Source organism: Ambystoma mexicanum, chromosome 9 (assembly GCF_040938575.1).
Source record: "Ambystoma mexicanum isolate Mex_15411 chromosome 9, UKY_AmexF1_1, whole genome shotgun sequence".
Lineage (NCBI taxonomy): Eukaryota > Metazoa > Chordata > Amphibia > Caudata > Ambystomatidae > Ambystoma > Ambystoma mexicanum.
Genome location: NC_090931.1, coordinates 339626406 through 339643741, shown reverse-complemented (window position 1 = coordinate 339643741; position 17336 = coordinate 339626406). Strand labels below are relative to the sequence as shown.

The following is a 17336-nucleotide window of genomic DNA, read 5'->3' as shown; positions in this document are numbered from 1 at the left end:
AGCAATTCTACCTTTGTCTACATTTTCATTTTTTCAGGAATCCGTAAGCATTTCTTTTGAGCTACTGATTATATGTTTTTAATGCAGCGGAAGTTGGGCATTTCTTTCAGAAATTGTATGTAAGCAAAACAGCAGCATGCAGAGAACACCCTATTCAGAGTGCTTTTCAAAGTTCCAATCTTAGATCGACTTAGCAGCCATTTTAGGTCCATCCGCCATTTTGATTTCTGCTCCAAAGTAACTCTGTGTTCTGAAATAGTGGACAGTGTTTTCCGCTTGTAACTGAGCCGTCCTGCCCTTTGTACACAAGTTAATGTATGAACTGTCTGTTGGCCGAATATTTGGGTTGAGTAAAGAGACCTTGTCCCATGTCTGACTTGTAGACAGAGGATTACCTGCGCCAACAAGTCCGATCCGCGGACATACATCAACCACAATGTTGTCTAAATACTGAACGTGGACACTTGTTGAACTACATTGTATAGGATATGGGTTAAGGCTTATTGTTAGATCTGAGAATATACTGTTGCCATTGTGACTTGTTAATGTGTAAACTGAAGATGATCCATATGCATATAGTTGGACAAACTAGAAGTGAACTCGGCACAAACCCTAGACCGAGTATTATTAACCTGTAGGGAGGCTGGACATTATGATTGGAAATGTATAAAAAGCAGAACTGTTTAGATGTCCAGTACCTCTCACTTCTCACACCGAAAGGGCTGGTATTTGCTGTGATGTACTGAGGGCCAGATAGCTATCTGATACTTTGTTTCTTTGTAAACTGTACAGTTATAGAATAAAGATCTGTGAATCTTTATAGCCCGTGTTTGGTGTATTTCCTTTTGGGGTACTCAGCCTCGATATTTCCTTTTGCATTTACAAACAGGTGGGAACATGGACTATGAACATTAGAGACAAATAAGACTATGGGCCTAATTCACAGAAGCGTTTTATAATGGCAAATCCCCATTGGAAAACGCTCTGTGAATTAGGCCCTATATAGGGCCTCATTATGAGTTGTGCAGTATTCCAAATGGAATTACTGTTACCGCCTCTTGGTCTGGTGGATTTACCACCAGAGTACAAGTGGTGGTAGGTGGTGTTGGTCTCCATTTATTGGAGTCCATGTAGATTTCAGTGGAATTACTACCAGAGGTAATTCCGGCAGTGGTAATTCTGCCCATTTTGTCAATTTCGGGGGTTGAGGGGAGGGGTAAAGAGGTGGCTTTACCTCTAACTTTTTTCTGACGGTGAATCCTCCACTTTGCCTCCAATCATGTAGTACGGCAGTGTGATAATGTGGCGGTAACATAATTACCACTCAATTACTGCCATTTGTCACTGCGCTGCCATACTTGTAATGAGCCCCTATGTACATTATTTATTAAATAATGAACACTCATGAACTGAGGACATAACACATTGTAAACAATGTATACATTTTGTTTGCCCTCATGTTATATGGCCCGAGGTTAGGGGGGTAGATGCCAATGAAGAGCACTGGCCCCACCCTCCTGGAAATGAGGTGCGTTTTGAGAGCAGTCTTGAATACATGTACAGTGGCTATGTTCCTGATATCAAGGGGTTAGGCATTCCAGTGGAAGGGAACAAGAAGGGTAAAGGAGTGAAAGCTGAAAGCAGCGCAGTAGGGAGCAAAACTGAGGGATTGAGGATGGCATGGGAATAAATGGTGAAAGGTGTGGAGTACAAGGTTGTGGAATTAACCAGAGTAGGTAAGGGCCAGCAGTCTATAACAAGGTGTCAATAAAAGTAGGAGGAATTTTAAGAGGAATTGGTGCTGCATGGAGAGCATCACACATCCCGGTGATGGGCAGGGGTTGGAGAAGAAAATGGCAAGTTGAAGGACGTTCACAGTTTCAAAGTTGAGTATTTAGTTGCAGGTGAAATAGACTAGAGGGAAGGGCCAAGAGGAGTCTAGCATAGTAGTCACCTTGGCTAAGAACAAGAGAGGAGATCAAGGTTTCAGTAGGTGAGGTCGGACAGATTTTGTGGATATTCAGAAAGTTAATCTTGGTTGGTGTGGCAGGAGATGTAATGACTTTGTAAAGCTTCTCTGTCAGAAAGGGCACTCGGGTTGCAAGGCGTGGGCATGTGGTGAGGTTCTCCAGGTTAAAGGATAGAGGGAAGGGTTTGAGAACTAGGGTTTAGATAACTTTGTTCTTAGATGAGTTGAAAACATGACATGACAAGATGGCAGTGAGACACTTTAATATGTAAGAGAATAGCTAAGGAATGAAGGAGGATAAGAGAAATAAAATGTTGATGTCACCTGCAAACAAGCACCAGAAGTCAAAGGAAGAGATTAGTTTACTAAGACAGTAGGGGTTGAGTGGGATGAGAACAGGGCCAGGGACAGATCTTTTAGGAGCCTCCACTGGCAGGAGAGTGAGAGGGGAAGTGCCAGTGTTCTAAGAGTTGGAGAAGGACCAGTCAGGTAGGTTTAGAAGTGATCCAGTCAAGGGCAGAGGATAATAATAATGGTCAGAGTAACAAGGATAGAGAATGGATTGGCAGCGTCGAGAGCTGAACAAGCATTGGGGTGAGCATGACATGCAGAATAGAGGATAGTTGGCAGGGATGGGCGCAGAGAGAAGAGATGAGGTTGGTAAGGGAGTTTCATCTGGGTCAGTAGATAAATAAAAAATAATTTCTTGTTGCTGATATGGCCGGCATCAAAATGGGACTTATGACGGTGTAGCACATGGAGACACATGGGAGCCCTCAGCAAATGGATTGAAGGGATATTCCAAGGTTGGGTATGATGGGTGGTAGATGGGTAAAAGAAAAAGCAGGAGAGAGCTGCACAAAGGGAGCATAAAGGCGTCATTGAAAAGAGATATCATACAGTGGAGCGAAAACTAGGAGAGGAGATGTCCCTTTGGTTGCTAGGGAACCCTTGAATCAGATTTTAACTTTGGCCTATTATTGGGAGAGGTAGGTGGAGGAAGAAAGGAGGGGGGAAAAGGACAGGAAGAGCAAAAGGGAGTTGTCAGAGGAAGAGCAAGGAATGGAGGAGGGACAAGTGTTGAGTGATGAGGAGAGTAAGATAACATCGAGAGTGTTGCCATGACTGAGCATTGGCTGCTTGTGGAGGGCAGCCAGGGTGTGGCCTGCAAGGATGGTGTCAAGCTCAGTCATTAGGTAATATGGACTGTTGTAAGGTTGAAGTCTCTGATGAGGGACTTAAGGGGAAAGGACTCAATAGTGAGGTCAAGTTCAGGGAAGAAATATGTGAGTGAGCCAGTGCTCTGATAATGGAAAAGAGTAGTAAGTGTAGTTGTTGTGGGGATTTGAACAGCAAAGGAAGAGTTAAGAATATGAGAGGTGGAAGAGTTGTTGAAGGGAAGGAAGTCCCCGTTAATCATGAGGCATGCTCCAATGCCCCACTTTGCCACACAAGGTTAGTGGGAGAAAGTGATGGAGACAGTCAGTAGATGTGCACATTTTGTAGTATCATACGGTTGGTGGCAGTCAAAGCAGTCAGTGAGGAAGGAGGTTTTGGCCAAAGTAGTTGGACATTCCATAGTCCAGCATTGGATTTAGAGTAGTTGGAAGAAAGGGGTCAGAGAGGTGGAAGAGAGGGGAAGCTCCTAGGAGGGAATGAGGGGTCAGATAAAATGATAGAAGTGTCCCTTTTGTCAGTAGATTAAAGGGTGGAAATGGTGCTTGGGATTTGGGAAAAGCAATATTGGACCTTGCAGGGTGTGCATGGAATGCCCATGTAAAAAGTGGGGAGAGTGTGTTGAGGAGAAGCGTGGAATGTGAAATTGCATTGTTTGAGCAGATAAGTGCATGCATGCCAATAATAACAATAATAATAATAATAATAATTTTATTATAATAATAATGTAATAATAATTTTGCATTTATATAGTGCTACGAACCCTCAGGTATCCGAGCGCTGCTTTTTATTACCCACTGTGTGTGGTGCTCATTTATCGACCTCGGAAGGATGAAAGGCTGAGTTTGACCCCGCCGGGATTCAAACCTTCATTAGCAGGCTCTGCACAGGTGTCAAAGCGAGCACTCTACTCGCTGCAAACATGTACCTTTCTATTTGGGAAATGCTAATACAGTCATTTTGTTCCTTTGCATTGTGCGAATTGTAGGCATGGATGTCCGCATACAAAGGTAGGCAGGTTGGTAGTAACCAATACATAAACAATATGCTGTTAGCAACCAACAAAGTAAGTAAATAGGCCACTACTGACCAACAAATTAACCACAGGCCAGTATCAACCAATACAATCAGTAATAGGTTAGTAAGGCCCAGCAAATTATCCAATATACCCATAGTAACCAACAAGTTAAGCAAATAAGCTGACTTTATATGGCTTTCTCCTTCTGAAATAACAGGCTGAACAAATGATAGTTTGCAGGGTGGCTGAGGTATGATATTTTATAAACCTTCCATCTATCACTCTTCAGTTTTACAGTTTCATCTGCATGTGTCTTCCTTTGTCCGGCACCGTTGGGAGTTCCCTGGCAGAACGCTTCCTGTTCCCAGATGCCTCAAAGTATATATGCTTCCGTACAACCACACACAACGCTGTGAAGCCTCAAACATGTAGCTATTTGTTGAATATATTACAATAATGGGAAACATGTAATGGTAAAGGTACCAATAATCTTTTTTGGTTCTTTGCAATATACATTCCTTCTACCTTCTCTCTGCAACGTTTTCCATAGCGAGGGCTGGGAATGCCATTTCTGAAAACAAAACTGTTTTAACTTCAATAGAGCTACGTTTAAATTATGGAGAAAAGAGTCTTTTGATTGCATGCCAAACCTTGAATCTATTAGATGGTTGTGCTTGAAATCCCACATGGCGTTCTGCAAGAAAAGTCTTTCAAGGTAAAGCTGATATACCAGAGCTTGGGGTTTGTAATCAGGATATTCAGATATCTGACAGCTGAGTACCACCTGCAGGCAAAGAAAAACAAATCCTTTCATTAGTGAATCACTTTTCTTTTTTTCGTATTGTGAATATGATATAGGTTTGGCATAGGTTTTTAAGAAATTGCAACGCTGGAAAGACAACGAAGGATGAGTTTGAGAGAGGAAATCTGGCAATGTTGGGGACATGCATAGAAAAATTAAAAATATAGCTAGTTATGGGTGGGTGTATACTTAGGTGTCTAGGAGATAGGCTACTGCACATTAAATATTTGTATGAGAAGGTGAATAAAACATTTGAAACCACAGCATTACAGTAGGTATCAGTGGGCATCCAAAAATGAAAGGAATGGAGATATGGCAGTATGATGAGGCGTTCTCTGCCATTATAAGTGCATGGGTCTTGTGTCTGAATACCTCTACACAGTGACAGGTCACACTGCAGACTTTCAATGTCTATATTAGATACATTTGAGTGTACTCTAACCCATATGGTAAATCAATACAAACATACTACCATTACAATTGTTGGAGTTTATCTTGTTATCATCCTATAGATATGACATGGCACCTGTCTGATTATATTGTAATCCTCAAAGTGTAATGCTAGCAAACACATACTGATAATACATCAAAGGGTGAGGGAGAATTCTGAACCCAAATCTGAAAATATTTCTAAAACTGAAGTGAAAAGTGTAAATGAACTACGCTGGAGAAATGTGAGTCCTGTCCTCCCAAATATTCTAAGAGGGGGTAATTTACTATTCCAACTTCAGTATTGGCAATTTGGGGAAGCTTTTTGATTTGTGAGAAATGGGATGGGATTATATGAAGTCCCCCAGGGAAGCTGTGGAGAGAACGCTACGGTGTAGTGGCCACACCTCTCCTATCATTTGGCTGACTAAAATCCCATATATATGCCATTGTTTCTGTGAACAGTACAAACCACTGCTTAATATAAACTTGAGAATGTTCATCAGGGTAGATTACATTTTTATTTCTGGGATATGTAGGCATTGCTCAAATGGATTTGATATGAATATTGTCATTTGAAGTGTATGTGTTACTTCAGCCTCTACAAAAAATAGCATTATCTGAAGAGCTGATATTCAATATGATAGGTTTTATTTTGGATTTTACAAAGAGTGCATTATGAATCATTGTAATCGTCCCCCTTCTCGGTTTTGTCAAATAGTCTTATGTACCCATCTCTCCAGGTTTATTCTAATTTAAAATCAGACCAGAAGGGCCAATATCCATCTAATGGCCACAAACAGTGCATGGCATCTCTCTCTCTATATAAAACGCTTAGGTATGTTTCCGTACTCAGCTGATGCAATTTATCAGGGTTAGGTTGCCCTCTCCTGCCCAAATGACAAAGTGCACCTCTGTGTGCCTTTCTACTTCAACAATAGCTCCCATTTTAACAAACAGAAAGAGCACGGTTCTAAGCAGTCATCTTCACCTTCCACTATCACAAACATTCTGAATAATTACAAGTTACTTCCTCCCACCCCAACGTCTCTTCACACAGGGCACATCGGTTTTAGTGTCAATGAACAGTTAATTACCGGCTTAACGTTGCAGTCTCTAAAGAGCAAAATGCAGTAGAATGAATGCCCCCTAATGAGCTTAAACTGAAAGGTGATGCTGTAAATATGCAACTACGCAAGTTTGTGCCATCACAGGGACTTTGCAAAGGAACAAGGTTGACAATTGCACGTCTTCAAAGACACATCATAGAGGCATGTGTAATTGATGGAACTTAGATACTGTTCTCATACATTGCATACCTCGCATTCCATCTGATACAAATATGCCTTTCAAATTCAAAAGACGACGGTTACCTGTTTGTTTAGCTTTTTCAAGGACCATTAATAAGTCACGCCCCCTTTCTGGAAGTGATCAGTGGTAATCAGTGGTATCAGTGGTAATTTCCGATATTTAAGAAGGGGGGCAGAAGTGACGCTATGAATTACTGACCGATATTGACCGTTAAAATATGCTAGAATAGCATAGGTTATGCCGCGGAGGGCTAGTTGTTACTAAATTGCTACATCTGCCATAGCATACACCTGGCTTTTGTTACCTCCAATAACAGTTAATTTGCAAAACCACCACTTTAAGACAAATATATCTAGTTGTACTAATTGAAGCCCTGTTAGAAAAATTGCATTGGGTTATAGCTAAGACTTACAATTTGATATGAGCAGGCATACTGAACACAACAGGTGGTTTAAAACCGAGGGAAGGAGGTTTCGGAACAAACTCAAGGTACACAGGAGAACTAATGGTGGACCTAGCCACATCATTTGACCCAAGGGTAGAAACACTATAGAGTGCAAAATGTATGAGTGAACTCAAAAGAACAAATCTATGCTAGTAATGATTTGAGTCATGAATAGAAGTGGTTCATGGTTGCCCATTGGTATAGTTGTATTCTAATGTACAGGAAAGCTGCTGAAAGAAAGCAAGGCCTGAAAGCATTCCTGTTCCGCATGTTCTGACATGTCTCAAGAGTTGGGCTGGGCAGGAGTATAGCACATAGAATATTCATTCACCAGGAACATTTGTGGTAGTATAACTAATATTGAAGCGTCATGAGATGACAGTCCAAACACAGCACACGTAATTCAACCAGAGGCACAATAGTGAATTTAAGCAAACTGTGAACTAGGCAAGTTTCTTGCTTGAAAATTGGTTTACACTAATTCAGCAAACCCTTCTCAGGAATTCAAGATTAAGCATATTATCCAACTTTAGTAAAGGTCATCAGATATTCACACCCATTATATCCCAAGGTCTACAGAACATCTTTAGTAAATTAAGCACCCATATTTGCAAAGACAGCAGAGTGTAAAAGCTCATCCATTAAATACATATTGGCCCTTACCGGATGACAAACTGCACTGTTTTGTTGGCTAACATATTATCCCTACCTCTCTACAGCATACATTGATGATCAAAACATACATACCTCATCCAGCAAATAGCCATGCTGAAGGGCATATTCATGCCTCAGTGCAGTGAACAAGGCCCCTGGGTTGACTAGACCGCCAGGTCGGACCGCAGTCAGGGCTTCTTTCTCACCATTGGCAAAAGGCATCAGACCTCTCTTCAGCCACTGCTTCAGTTGGTTATGCCGCTCTTGTAGATCTGCATAATGTAAAGTACACAAGGAATACAGTTTTGAAAATGTTGTGGCCATTCAAAAAACGTGATTCACAGTCTCTGAGGAGTTTAATTGAGTTCCTCATCCTTGTGTTTGTATTATTAGACAGTTTAAGAATTTTGAGTGTGCAGCATAACATCTTGTTCGGAATTTCAAAAGAAGCTGTTCAAATGGTTACATCTTACAATGTGCACAGTTTGGCTTGACTAACTTTGAGTTAACTTTATATGTGCCTCCTGATACTGTTTCGGAGCTAAACGGAAGAATGTTAACATTGTGTGTTTTTTTCAAATAAAGGGGATATTTAAACCCTACGTTGTGGATGCTGGTGTTCCTTTGGGCTTAAGAACTGCAAAGCTAAAGATTCTCCCTGACTGTGAGTGTGACTCGTCTCTACCTGTGTCTGTACACTGGTTACATTTATATATATCCCGGAAGGATAGCTCAGCGGCAACGTCTTGGAAGCAAGACGACACGAAGCAACACATTTTCGATCCTCGGGTCCGTGCTTAGAAACCTCTGGGTATTTTAGCGCGTTAGAAAAATGCAACTAAGACAAAAACAATTACGCAACCATTCATGTAACAGTGCCTCAATGCCCACGGGCTGTGTGAGCGCTTTAAAAATGCAAAATAAATAAATATATATATATATATATATGTATAGTGGCAGTCACTGCCCCATAGTAAGATAAAAAAAATGTGCATTGACGTTTCCCAAAATCCTACTGCTAATACATTTTGACTTGGCAGATGGATTTGGATGAAATTATTTAAACAATGTTTGGCGTGGGTGCCTTAAATTAAACACGTTGGGGAAAATGTGTTGAATTGTTGAAAAGTTATTAGGAAAACACAAAAGATGTTTTTGGACTACCCGTATTCATTTTACCAAAGCGAAGAAGGTGCTTCCATTGGACTCCTGTTGATGGATGTGCACCAAATAACAAGCAAGTTGGGCACCAGGCGTCACAGATATTCTTTATTTTTGTTCGTTGCAAATCAGTCTATATAATCAGTGATGAAGGGGGTAACCGCATTTAAAAAAAAACGTTTCTATATCTCCAATGGTGCATTGCATCAGTCAGACTTTTCAGAAATGAAATCTGCAAATGTTCCTGAGATGCAAGCGATTACTACAGTAATCCCACAGACAGTCGAAAATGAAGAGCTCAAAACTAGATTTGGATGGTGAAAAGGCATGGTTTCACATAAGGGTAGAGGTGGGGAGGAGAAAAGAGAGCCTCATGTCTCGTGGCAGTGTTAGGAGGGAGCTTGATAGTGCAATTTGTGACCAAACATTTTCGTCTTACCGGGGGAATCCTGTGGGATTCCCATTGAAACCTTACAAGACGCACTCAGAAAACAACCATGTGTCCCATACATCGGCGAGTGAAAGAGGGCAACAGGAGACGGTCATAGAGAATTTTCCAAAGAGGTGGGACATGGCCCTTTCATGAGAGGACGTTTACACATAAAGGTTTACACTTGTTTATAGGCGCATGAAAAATGAACAATAAAAACAATTAAAAAAGAGTTGCAGTGGGGATGGGGAAGACTTTAAAATTGTCGCGTGTTTTACCATTGTCGCTCTAATCGGGAATGATTACCGGTAATGATTACCACCGTAATACAAGGCGACATTGCAATGACTATGCTATGTTTCTGCAGGAATTTACTGGGGGGATCTATCACAGAAATGAAAGGAGGGGGAACAAGGGGACATGGACCAATAGTCAGTGGGGTTACATGTGATTTTAACGAATCACAAAGCAACAAATTTATTTTTAACGAACCCAAAACATTTATAAAATAATTAAAATGATTTTTATTTTCTTTGTTTTTGGGGGGTTCCCACCCAAAACTCCCTTTTTTATTCATACTTTCCCCATCCCCTAAAACTACTATTCCCATTCCCAACTACATATATATAGTTTTTAAAAAAACATTATTTTTTATAGATGTTTTAGGTTCATTAAAAATTCCATTGGTTGTTTTGTATTTGTTAAATTCACTGCATACCAGTGAGTGGCCCATGCACTTTTAGGTGTTATGGTGCAAAAGGGACAGTGCCCATTGTCGTTGACATCTGATAATTTACCAGGGAAGGGGATATGACATGTGGCTACAGCAAGTGAAAACCTATTAAAGGCCACAGACCTTTTTCCTAATTTGGAGGAAATGGGACATAGGATATGGCCAAATGCTGTGGGCACTAGCTCATCGGCTATGGGCAGTGGGATCTAGTAAGTTAGTAGGCAGGGTGGTATGTGCCTCGGCCATAGGCTGGGGCCACTAGCTCTGGCTGCAAGCCATGCAAGGGGGGGATCTGGTTAGTTACTTGGTAGCGATATGGGTTGCCGCTGTAGGCCGCAGACACTGTCCAGTGGGGCACAGTCTGTTTGCTTTATTTCCATAACCAGGACAGTAGATAAGGCTGAAGGGCATGACCATGGGCACAGGTTATGGTCAATGGACATTGCCGGTGGGATCTGGATAGTTACTAGGTTATGATATGGGTCATGGCCAAAAGCCCTGCCCAGTGCACCCTAGTGAAGATTTAGCATTAAAAAGACCTTGAAAATCGAGGAAAACATTTGTTAAGAATGAGTTAAGATGATCCAATTCATCACAAAAAAATACTGGAAGTGTGACGTGTATGGGAAGGGATGACATCTAAAATGTGTTTTATTGGGTTATAGGTCAAAGGATCGAATCCAAAGGACCGAAATGCAATAGGGTCGAATCAAAAGGACCGAAAACCAAAGGGTTGAATATTTTTGGGTGTAAAAAACACTTTTATTTTACTATACGAAAACCAAAAAATATATATATATTTTAAAACAAAATGTGATCCTTTGGTTTTCGGTCCTATTGCCTCGACCATATTGCATTCAATTGTTTTGGGGTCCAACCTTTGACCGGACACCGTTTTATTGAGATGAATCAGATCATCTTCACTCTACCGTAACTTTGACCCAAATAAAAGAGAAGAGGTGATATTTAATTAAGCTTTCGTAATCTTCAGGTCACTTCTTCAGGCACAAGAAGATGCACTACAACTCAAACCCTTCCAGTGCATTAAAATCTATGCCCCCATGAGCTTCCAAGAGGGTGCGACTGCTCCTGTTACACGTCAAACTCTACCATTTCTTTAATGAGATGTAGAGAAGCAGACTCTGAATATGACAACTGATCGCATAATTTTCACACCGGCTATCACAAGTCAAAGACCCACAACATGACTGATTGTTCCTCTGCCCTATTGGCCTTTCATAGGCACAGGTTCAACACAGGGATTACTGTGCCACCACCAATCTCTATAAGGGATCAGCCTGGCAAATGACTTGCTCTATTTCAGTCTAGCCAGCCCTTTAGAGGCAATACTAGAAATGTTGCCAAAAGCCCGCTTAATATTCAAAATACAATTGTCAAACAAATGAATGTGTTTCCTAACCCAAGGTTTCACATAGATGGGCATGGTGGGCAATAAGCTCAGTCGATATGGAAACACAGCCACCCCTGCTTAAGACATGTGTACCTTCAGTAGGCTTGAACAAACCATGACTGAAACTACCCATGCCTTCAAGCCTCTCTCAGAGCAGCCCGGCAGTGTTTTGTTCTCTTGCCAGCTTCAATGTAGTCTGCAGTGTCTCATTTAAATCTTTCAGACTGCAATGTGTGGGAATACATTCTGAAGCGTATGGGTCATTGTAACCACAAATCAGAAACACACACACAAACAGATAAGGCATTTCAGATGTGAATTCTTAAGCTGTCCTTTTTTCCAACAGCTTCATTCCTCTTATGTTTGAAGGAGTGACTGAAATATTACAGAAGCTTGTAAATACATGACTTTGTTAGCCTATGTAAGTATCACTCTGTTTTCTTTTCTGGATAAACAATGTTCATATTACACTGGGCTAACACAGTACAAGCAGCCAAGTATAAAGGTTTGACTAAATTACACCTTAGCTTCTCCCGAGTATGTCATGCTTCAAAGGCAGCCCTGTGTTAGATTCTCACGTTCTCTACAACATCTATTTACATCTCCCTCTAAAATGTCCTTAAGCAACTATCCCCTCTACACTTCCCATGCTGATGACACCCAACTGTACTTAGGCAAAACCAACAAGAGCTGGCGTAAGGATTCGTGCTGCTAAAGATGAAGTGACAGTGTACACAACATTCCCTGAGAAGAGGGCCAGATATGCTGGTTGTTGCGATTTTCAATGCACATTCTCTCACCTCCCCTTTTCAGTTGCCATATTAGGCAGCTGTTTAGTGTGCAATATTGTAGTGGCAATGGAAACTACCAACACGTCTCGCATCCAGTAATGGATGAAAACAAGGTTTCCGAATCTCCATGGCTTCAAAACCAAACTATTTTTCTTTAACGTTACATGTTCCACTAACCATCATATGTGTCAAACACATTCGTTCATGCCTAGCAATCAATAAGTTCAAAACCCCACGACATATATGTCAATGTACAAACTCATCAAGGTGCTTCACCTCTGTCAGAGAAGGGGTGTGCAAGAGCATCTTACATATCAAATTGTAACATTTGATCTGATCGGCCATCACCAGGTCGCTACCAGCCCAACTAAATCTTACCTGCTATCATTCCACGTCCTCGATGTTCGCTTCCTTTCTCTGACTGGCTGCCATGGAAAGGGAGAAAGGACTATGTGTAGTCCCTTCTCCCCGTTCCTGGTGTCCATTTTCTTTGTTCACTTTTTTTAATCAATTTTAATAGCCACCATGGAAAGGGATAAGGGACTACATCTAGTTCCTTACCGCGTTCCATGGCAGTCATCTTATTTGTTTTTTTCTTTTTTCCATTGTTAAATGCGGAAAGCCTCTCACAACTTACAAAAAGACACTATTAGCACCCCAGTTTTACCTGCCGGAGCACCAATAGCAATATTGCTGGGGCCTCGCTGAATGCCCCCCAGCAAGGGGCTTATTGCTTAAATAATGTACTGCACTATAGTGTTTTTGTCATGTAGTACTTGAAATACAAGGGGAAAAGTGATAAGAAGAAGCAGAAAAAAGAGAAGTGATTAGTGAGCTACAAGTCTACCTGCTAGACAAGTCCTGGCTGAACCAGATGGGTTTGAAAGGTGTTCCTGAATTTGTTGTAATCTTGGGTATCTGATCAAAATTAAGTGGGGCTACAGTAGATACCTCCACAGCGCTTAATATCTGATCATGTTGACTTGACAGCTGCCCTGGGTGGTTACCTCGTCCACGCAGGCTTAAAATAACAGCTCTTTGTCAAGAACATATGTGCACATTTGGCACCCTGATTACTGACTTTGGTTCCTTTCATTTAATGTGAACAGTTTCTGTCAAATGATGACTGAATCTGAGTAGAATACTGCTGTAGACAGTAATGCACCATACTGTTCCCAGGTTGATGAACCCAATCTCTTCTGACCAAACCAGAAACTTTCTGTCTTCAGCATGACACTGATAAGTCAACACATTCTGTTGAAACATTCTAATTTTGGTGTGACATGTACATTTTAATAACTGGAGTTGGGGGAGTATCTTTCCTCTGTTATTCTGCATAACAATAGATATATGTCTGATAAGAGTGGTTTGCCATGGATACCAAGTGTCCCCAGCCAAGAAAAGGATGGGGCAACGATAACAAATCAAGTATGTGGTCTGAAAATCAAGGTCGTACGGTGATTTATCAAAGACAGAAGAAAGAGCTTAATCCAGATCCAAGAGAAGTTTCTGCTCCAATGTAGGTAATAACTATGTTCTCTGAGTGGATTCCTTCTTCCATCCTACCCACTCAGTTCTATTCATCCTTTGAGAGCCTAGTATATACATTGGTCATCTCTCCCTGCTCCACCCTGACCATTGCTACCATTTACTGGCCTCCAGGTGCTTCCTCTCTGTTTCTTTCTGAGTGGGCTGATTTCTGTTCCTCCTTACTCTCAACCACCACCAACCTGCTATTCCTGGTTGACGTTAACATCCAATTAGACTCCCCATGGACAGCATCCACCCTCTTCATTGACCTCTGCACCTCCCTATCCCTCTCCATTCTTCTTTCTGGTCCAACTCACTCTGCCGGACACACGCTGGATGCCATCATCCATTCCAACCTCCCTCTCTTAACTCCTCGGGTCACCCCTCTCTCTTGGTTGGACCACTCTCTTCTCTCCTCCCGCCTGGGTCCCTATGACCTTGTGACAACTCCTCCAAAAGCCCTGCCAACCTCGTTTATGAAAATCCATCTGATGAAATGAGCGTCAGCCGCTGCCTTCACTTCCACCTTCATTCGCCCTAGCCCACCCAACTTAGACTCTACCTCTGCTTTCAGCATCCTCCTCTATTTTCCCATCACCAACACCTTGACATCCTTGCCCCAGTCATTAACGCCTGGTATAAATCTGAACTTGTAGACCGGAAACATAAGTGCAGGGCTGCAGAACAGAAGTGGCACACCTCAAGTTCACCCTCTGACAAACTTGCCTGCTTCTCCTTCAAAGGCATTAAAGACTATCTCTCTGTGTCCAAAAAGGGCCCAGATTCAGGCACGAGTATCTGGCGTGTCCAACAACATGGCTGAACTCTTCAAAATCTGCAGTGAATTGCCAACCCGTCTGCAGTATCCTCTGCCCTTGCTCCTTCCCAGGCCCTTTGCAATGCACTTGCCACTCACTTCACCTCAAAAACCCAGGACATACTGAATAGCCTTGTCATGCACTCCTCCAACTGACCCCCCATGCCTCCCCTGACCACTCTCCCTACTCCTTCCTCCTTTTCCTCCTTTACCTCTGTCTCTCCGGAAGAAGTCACCAGAGTTGTCAACTCCATAAAGGTCTCTTCCAAGCAGGTTGCCCCTTACTCATCCAGAACCATCAAGCACAACATTTCCTCTCTCGTCCCTTCTGATCTTTGTAACTACTCCTTTGCTAATGGCTCTTTCCCATCCTCTCTCAAGCACATCCTTGTGTGCCGTATCCTTCAAAAACTGTCAGCAGACTCTTCCTGCCCAGCCAACAATCGTCCCATCTCCATCACCCTTTTCCTGGGGGAAACTGCTTGAGAAGTTGCCCATGGCCCAACTCAACTCCCACACTGAACTTGTTGGCAGTCTCCATGACCATCAATCTGGATTCCGAGCATCCAGAGGCATAGGAACTGCTCTTCTGAACACCTGTGAAGAACTGATTGCACCCCTTGATTCCAACTCTGCTTCTGTCCTCATCTTCCTTGATCTCTCTTCTGCATTTGACATAGTGAACCACATACAGAGTCTCCATGACACCTTTGGTATCTCAGAGGGGGCACTGGAATGGCTTACCTCCTTCCCAACTGACCGCTCTTACAAAGTCCTATGGGCACCTTCTCCTCCCCTACTTCCTTCTACACATGTGGCATCACCTGTGTTAGTCTAGAAAATACCCTACCACATTATAGACGGTATATTATGTTGGCCGAAACCCAACCGCATCATATGCCCTGCACCGCCAGTACAGAATCGTCAGCATAGCCATAGAGCATCCATTTTGTACCAACAGAATTCACCATTTTGCTTTCTGTTGCTTTTCTGTTCAAACGCTTTGCAAAAATGAATTCTATTTTGTTCTGCCCTGCACAGAGCAAGGCCACAAGTTACATGTTGAGAGACTAGCCCAGACAGAAATACATTGCTTTCCTCCCTCACGAGTCCTTGAAGGCGAGCAGAGAGGAATTTAATCACCAAGCAGGTGCCAGCTGGTCTCGCTGAAACTGCAGAAACTGTAGAAATAGGCAGCTAAAGACATGAATTATACTCTCCTTCACGGCCCCCCTTACTGGGCCCCTTTAGATCAAGCTGACCCCTAGCACACAAATAGAAACTAGAAGATAGCATGCTGTGGAATATGTCTCTCCTACGAACACAGCTCGCTCACAGAACAAGAGCATTATGTTCTCTGTAACAAAGGATAGTGTCTGTGCCATCGCAGATTGCAAATTGTTGCTGAATAAATCTCTTAGAAGGTGTCATACTCGTCATAATTGTCAATCACCGAACCCTTTCTAAAAAAGATACATTATGAGCAGTTTTGACGTGTCACTGACTGATAATGTGATGATCTTTTTGTATATATGTGACTGTTGTAGAATGCTCGCTCTCTTGGGTCTCACAAGGTCTGGATGACACACGTTGCGAGACGTGAGATCCAGTCGGCGGACTGAGACTGTTTGCTTTGCAATAAACCCTAGGTTTTGGGAATTGAACCTCGTGTCCGGCGTATCAGTTCATGTATGGTGATTGTGCCTTGTTTCCATGCGCGAGGGTCTTCAGTGCCCGTCAAAAAATGCCACCCGAATAGGGACCCTCCCCCATTTGCTCCATCGTGTACGTTGAAATTTGAAGAAGGCTGAAAAAACGAATCGAGGACGAGGCCGTCGAACTGGGATCGAGAGGTGTTTGGGGCGACCCTGTGAACGTGATCAGAGACTCCTTTGCGGATCTGTACACAACCGATCCCTGATCGACGCATCCGCCCAGAGAGCAAGAAGGCGAGGGTCCTGAAACGAGGCAGATTGAGCCAGATACGCAGACACGACGATCCTTGGTTGCGTCTGTATACAGAGAAATTGCATCTTGAGAGACGAGTTGATTGATCAGGTGAGTCGTGCCCCGATTCTTAACAGCCCTGATATTGGTTAAGAGTTGCTCTTGCAAGATCAAACGCCGAGGCTAAGGTACGAATAAAATCAAACATGCCTGGGAAATTGTCTTCCTGTCTAGTGGGATTTTTCCACTGCGGTAGACAATCTTTGGAAACTGGCCAGGCTGTGCCACCCGTAAGGTCACCAGCGTTCGAGATGTATGTGAAGTATGGAGTAGGGGCAATAATGTTTTGTGAAATTTGGTATAGGCAGACCAGACACGTAGAAGATTTGCAATGGCCAAAAAATGGTAGTTTTGAGATGCCATGAATAGGACATTTGGAATCAGTATTGCTACGCAAGAAAGCACGCCCTGCAACAATTGACGTCATTAGGGACTGGAGGAAGGAAGCTAACCTCCGCTTGAGAAGCAGAGACAAACATGCGCGTAGGCACAAATCTAATGCAGATAGAGCACTAGAACAGAAAGAAAAACAGTGGGATGAGGATATCAGAAGGGCAGATAGGAGCCTTGAATTAGGCATAGAAAAAATATATCCTCAACAAGAGTTGCATGCATCAGATGAACTAATCAATAAGATTTTAAATGAGAAAAG

At 42.5% G+C, this 17336-nt stretch overlaps 1 protein-coding gene across 1 annotated transcript in view; it reads right to left on the bottom strand.

Annotated features, from left to right (window-relative positions):
• LOC138487325 (uncharacterized) overlaps window positions 1-17336 on the bottom strand; it is a 2513852-nt gene that overhangs the window by 110353 nt on the left and 2386163 nt on the right. The window contains exons 96-97 of the mRNA XM_069613924.1: window positions 7898-8076; window positions 4814-4947 (exon numbers count right to left, since the gene is read on the bottom strand). Of these exons, the coding sequence (XP_069470025.1) occupies window positions 4814-4947; window positions 7898-8076 (313 nt within the window). The remainder of the gene's footprint in view (window positions 1-4813; window positions 4948-7897; window positions 8077-17336) is intronic.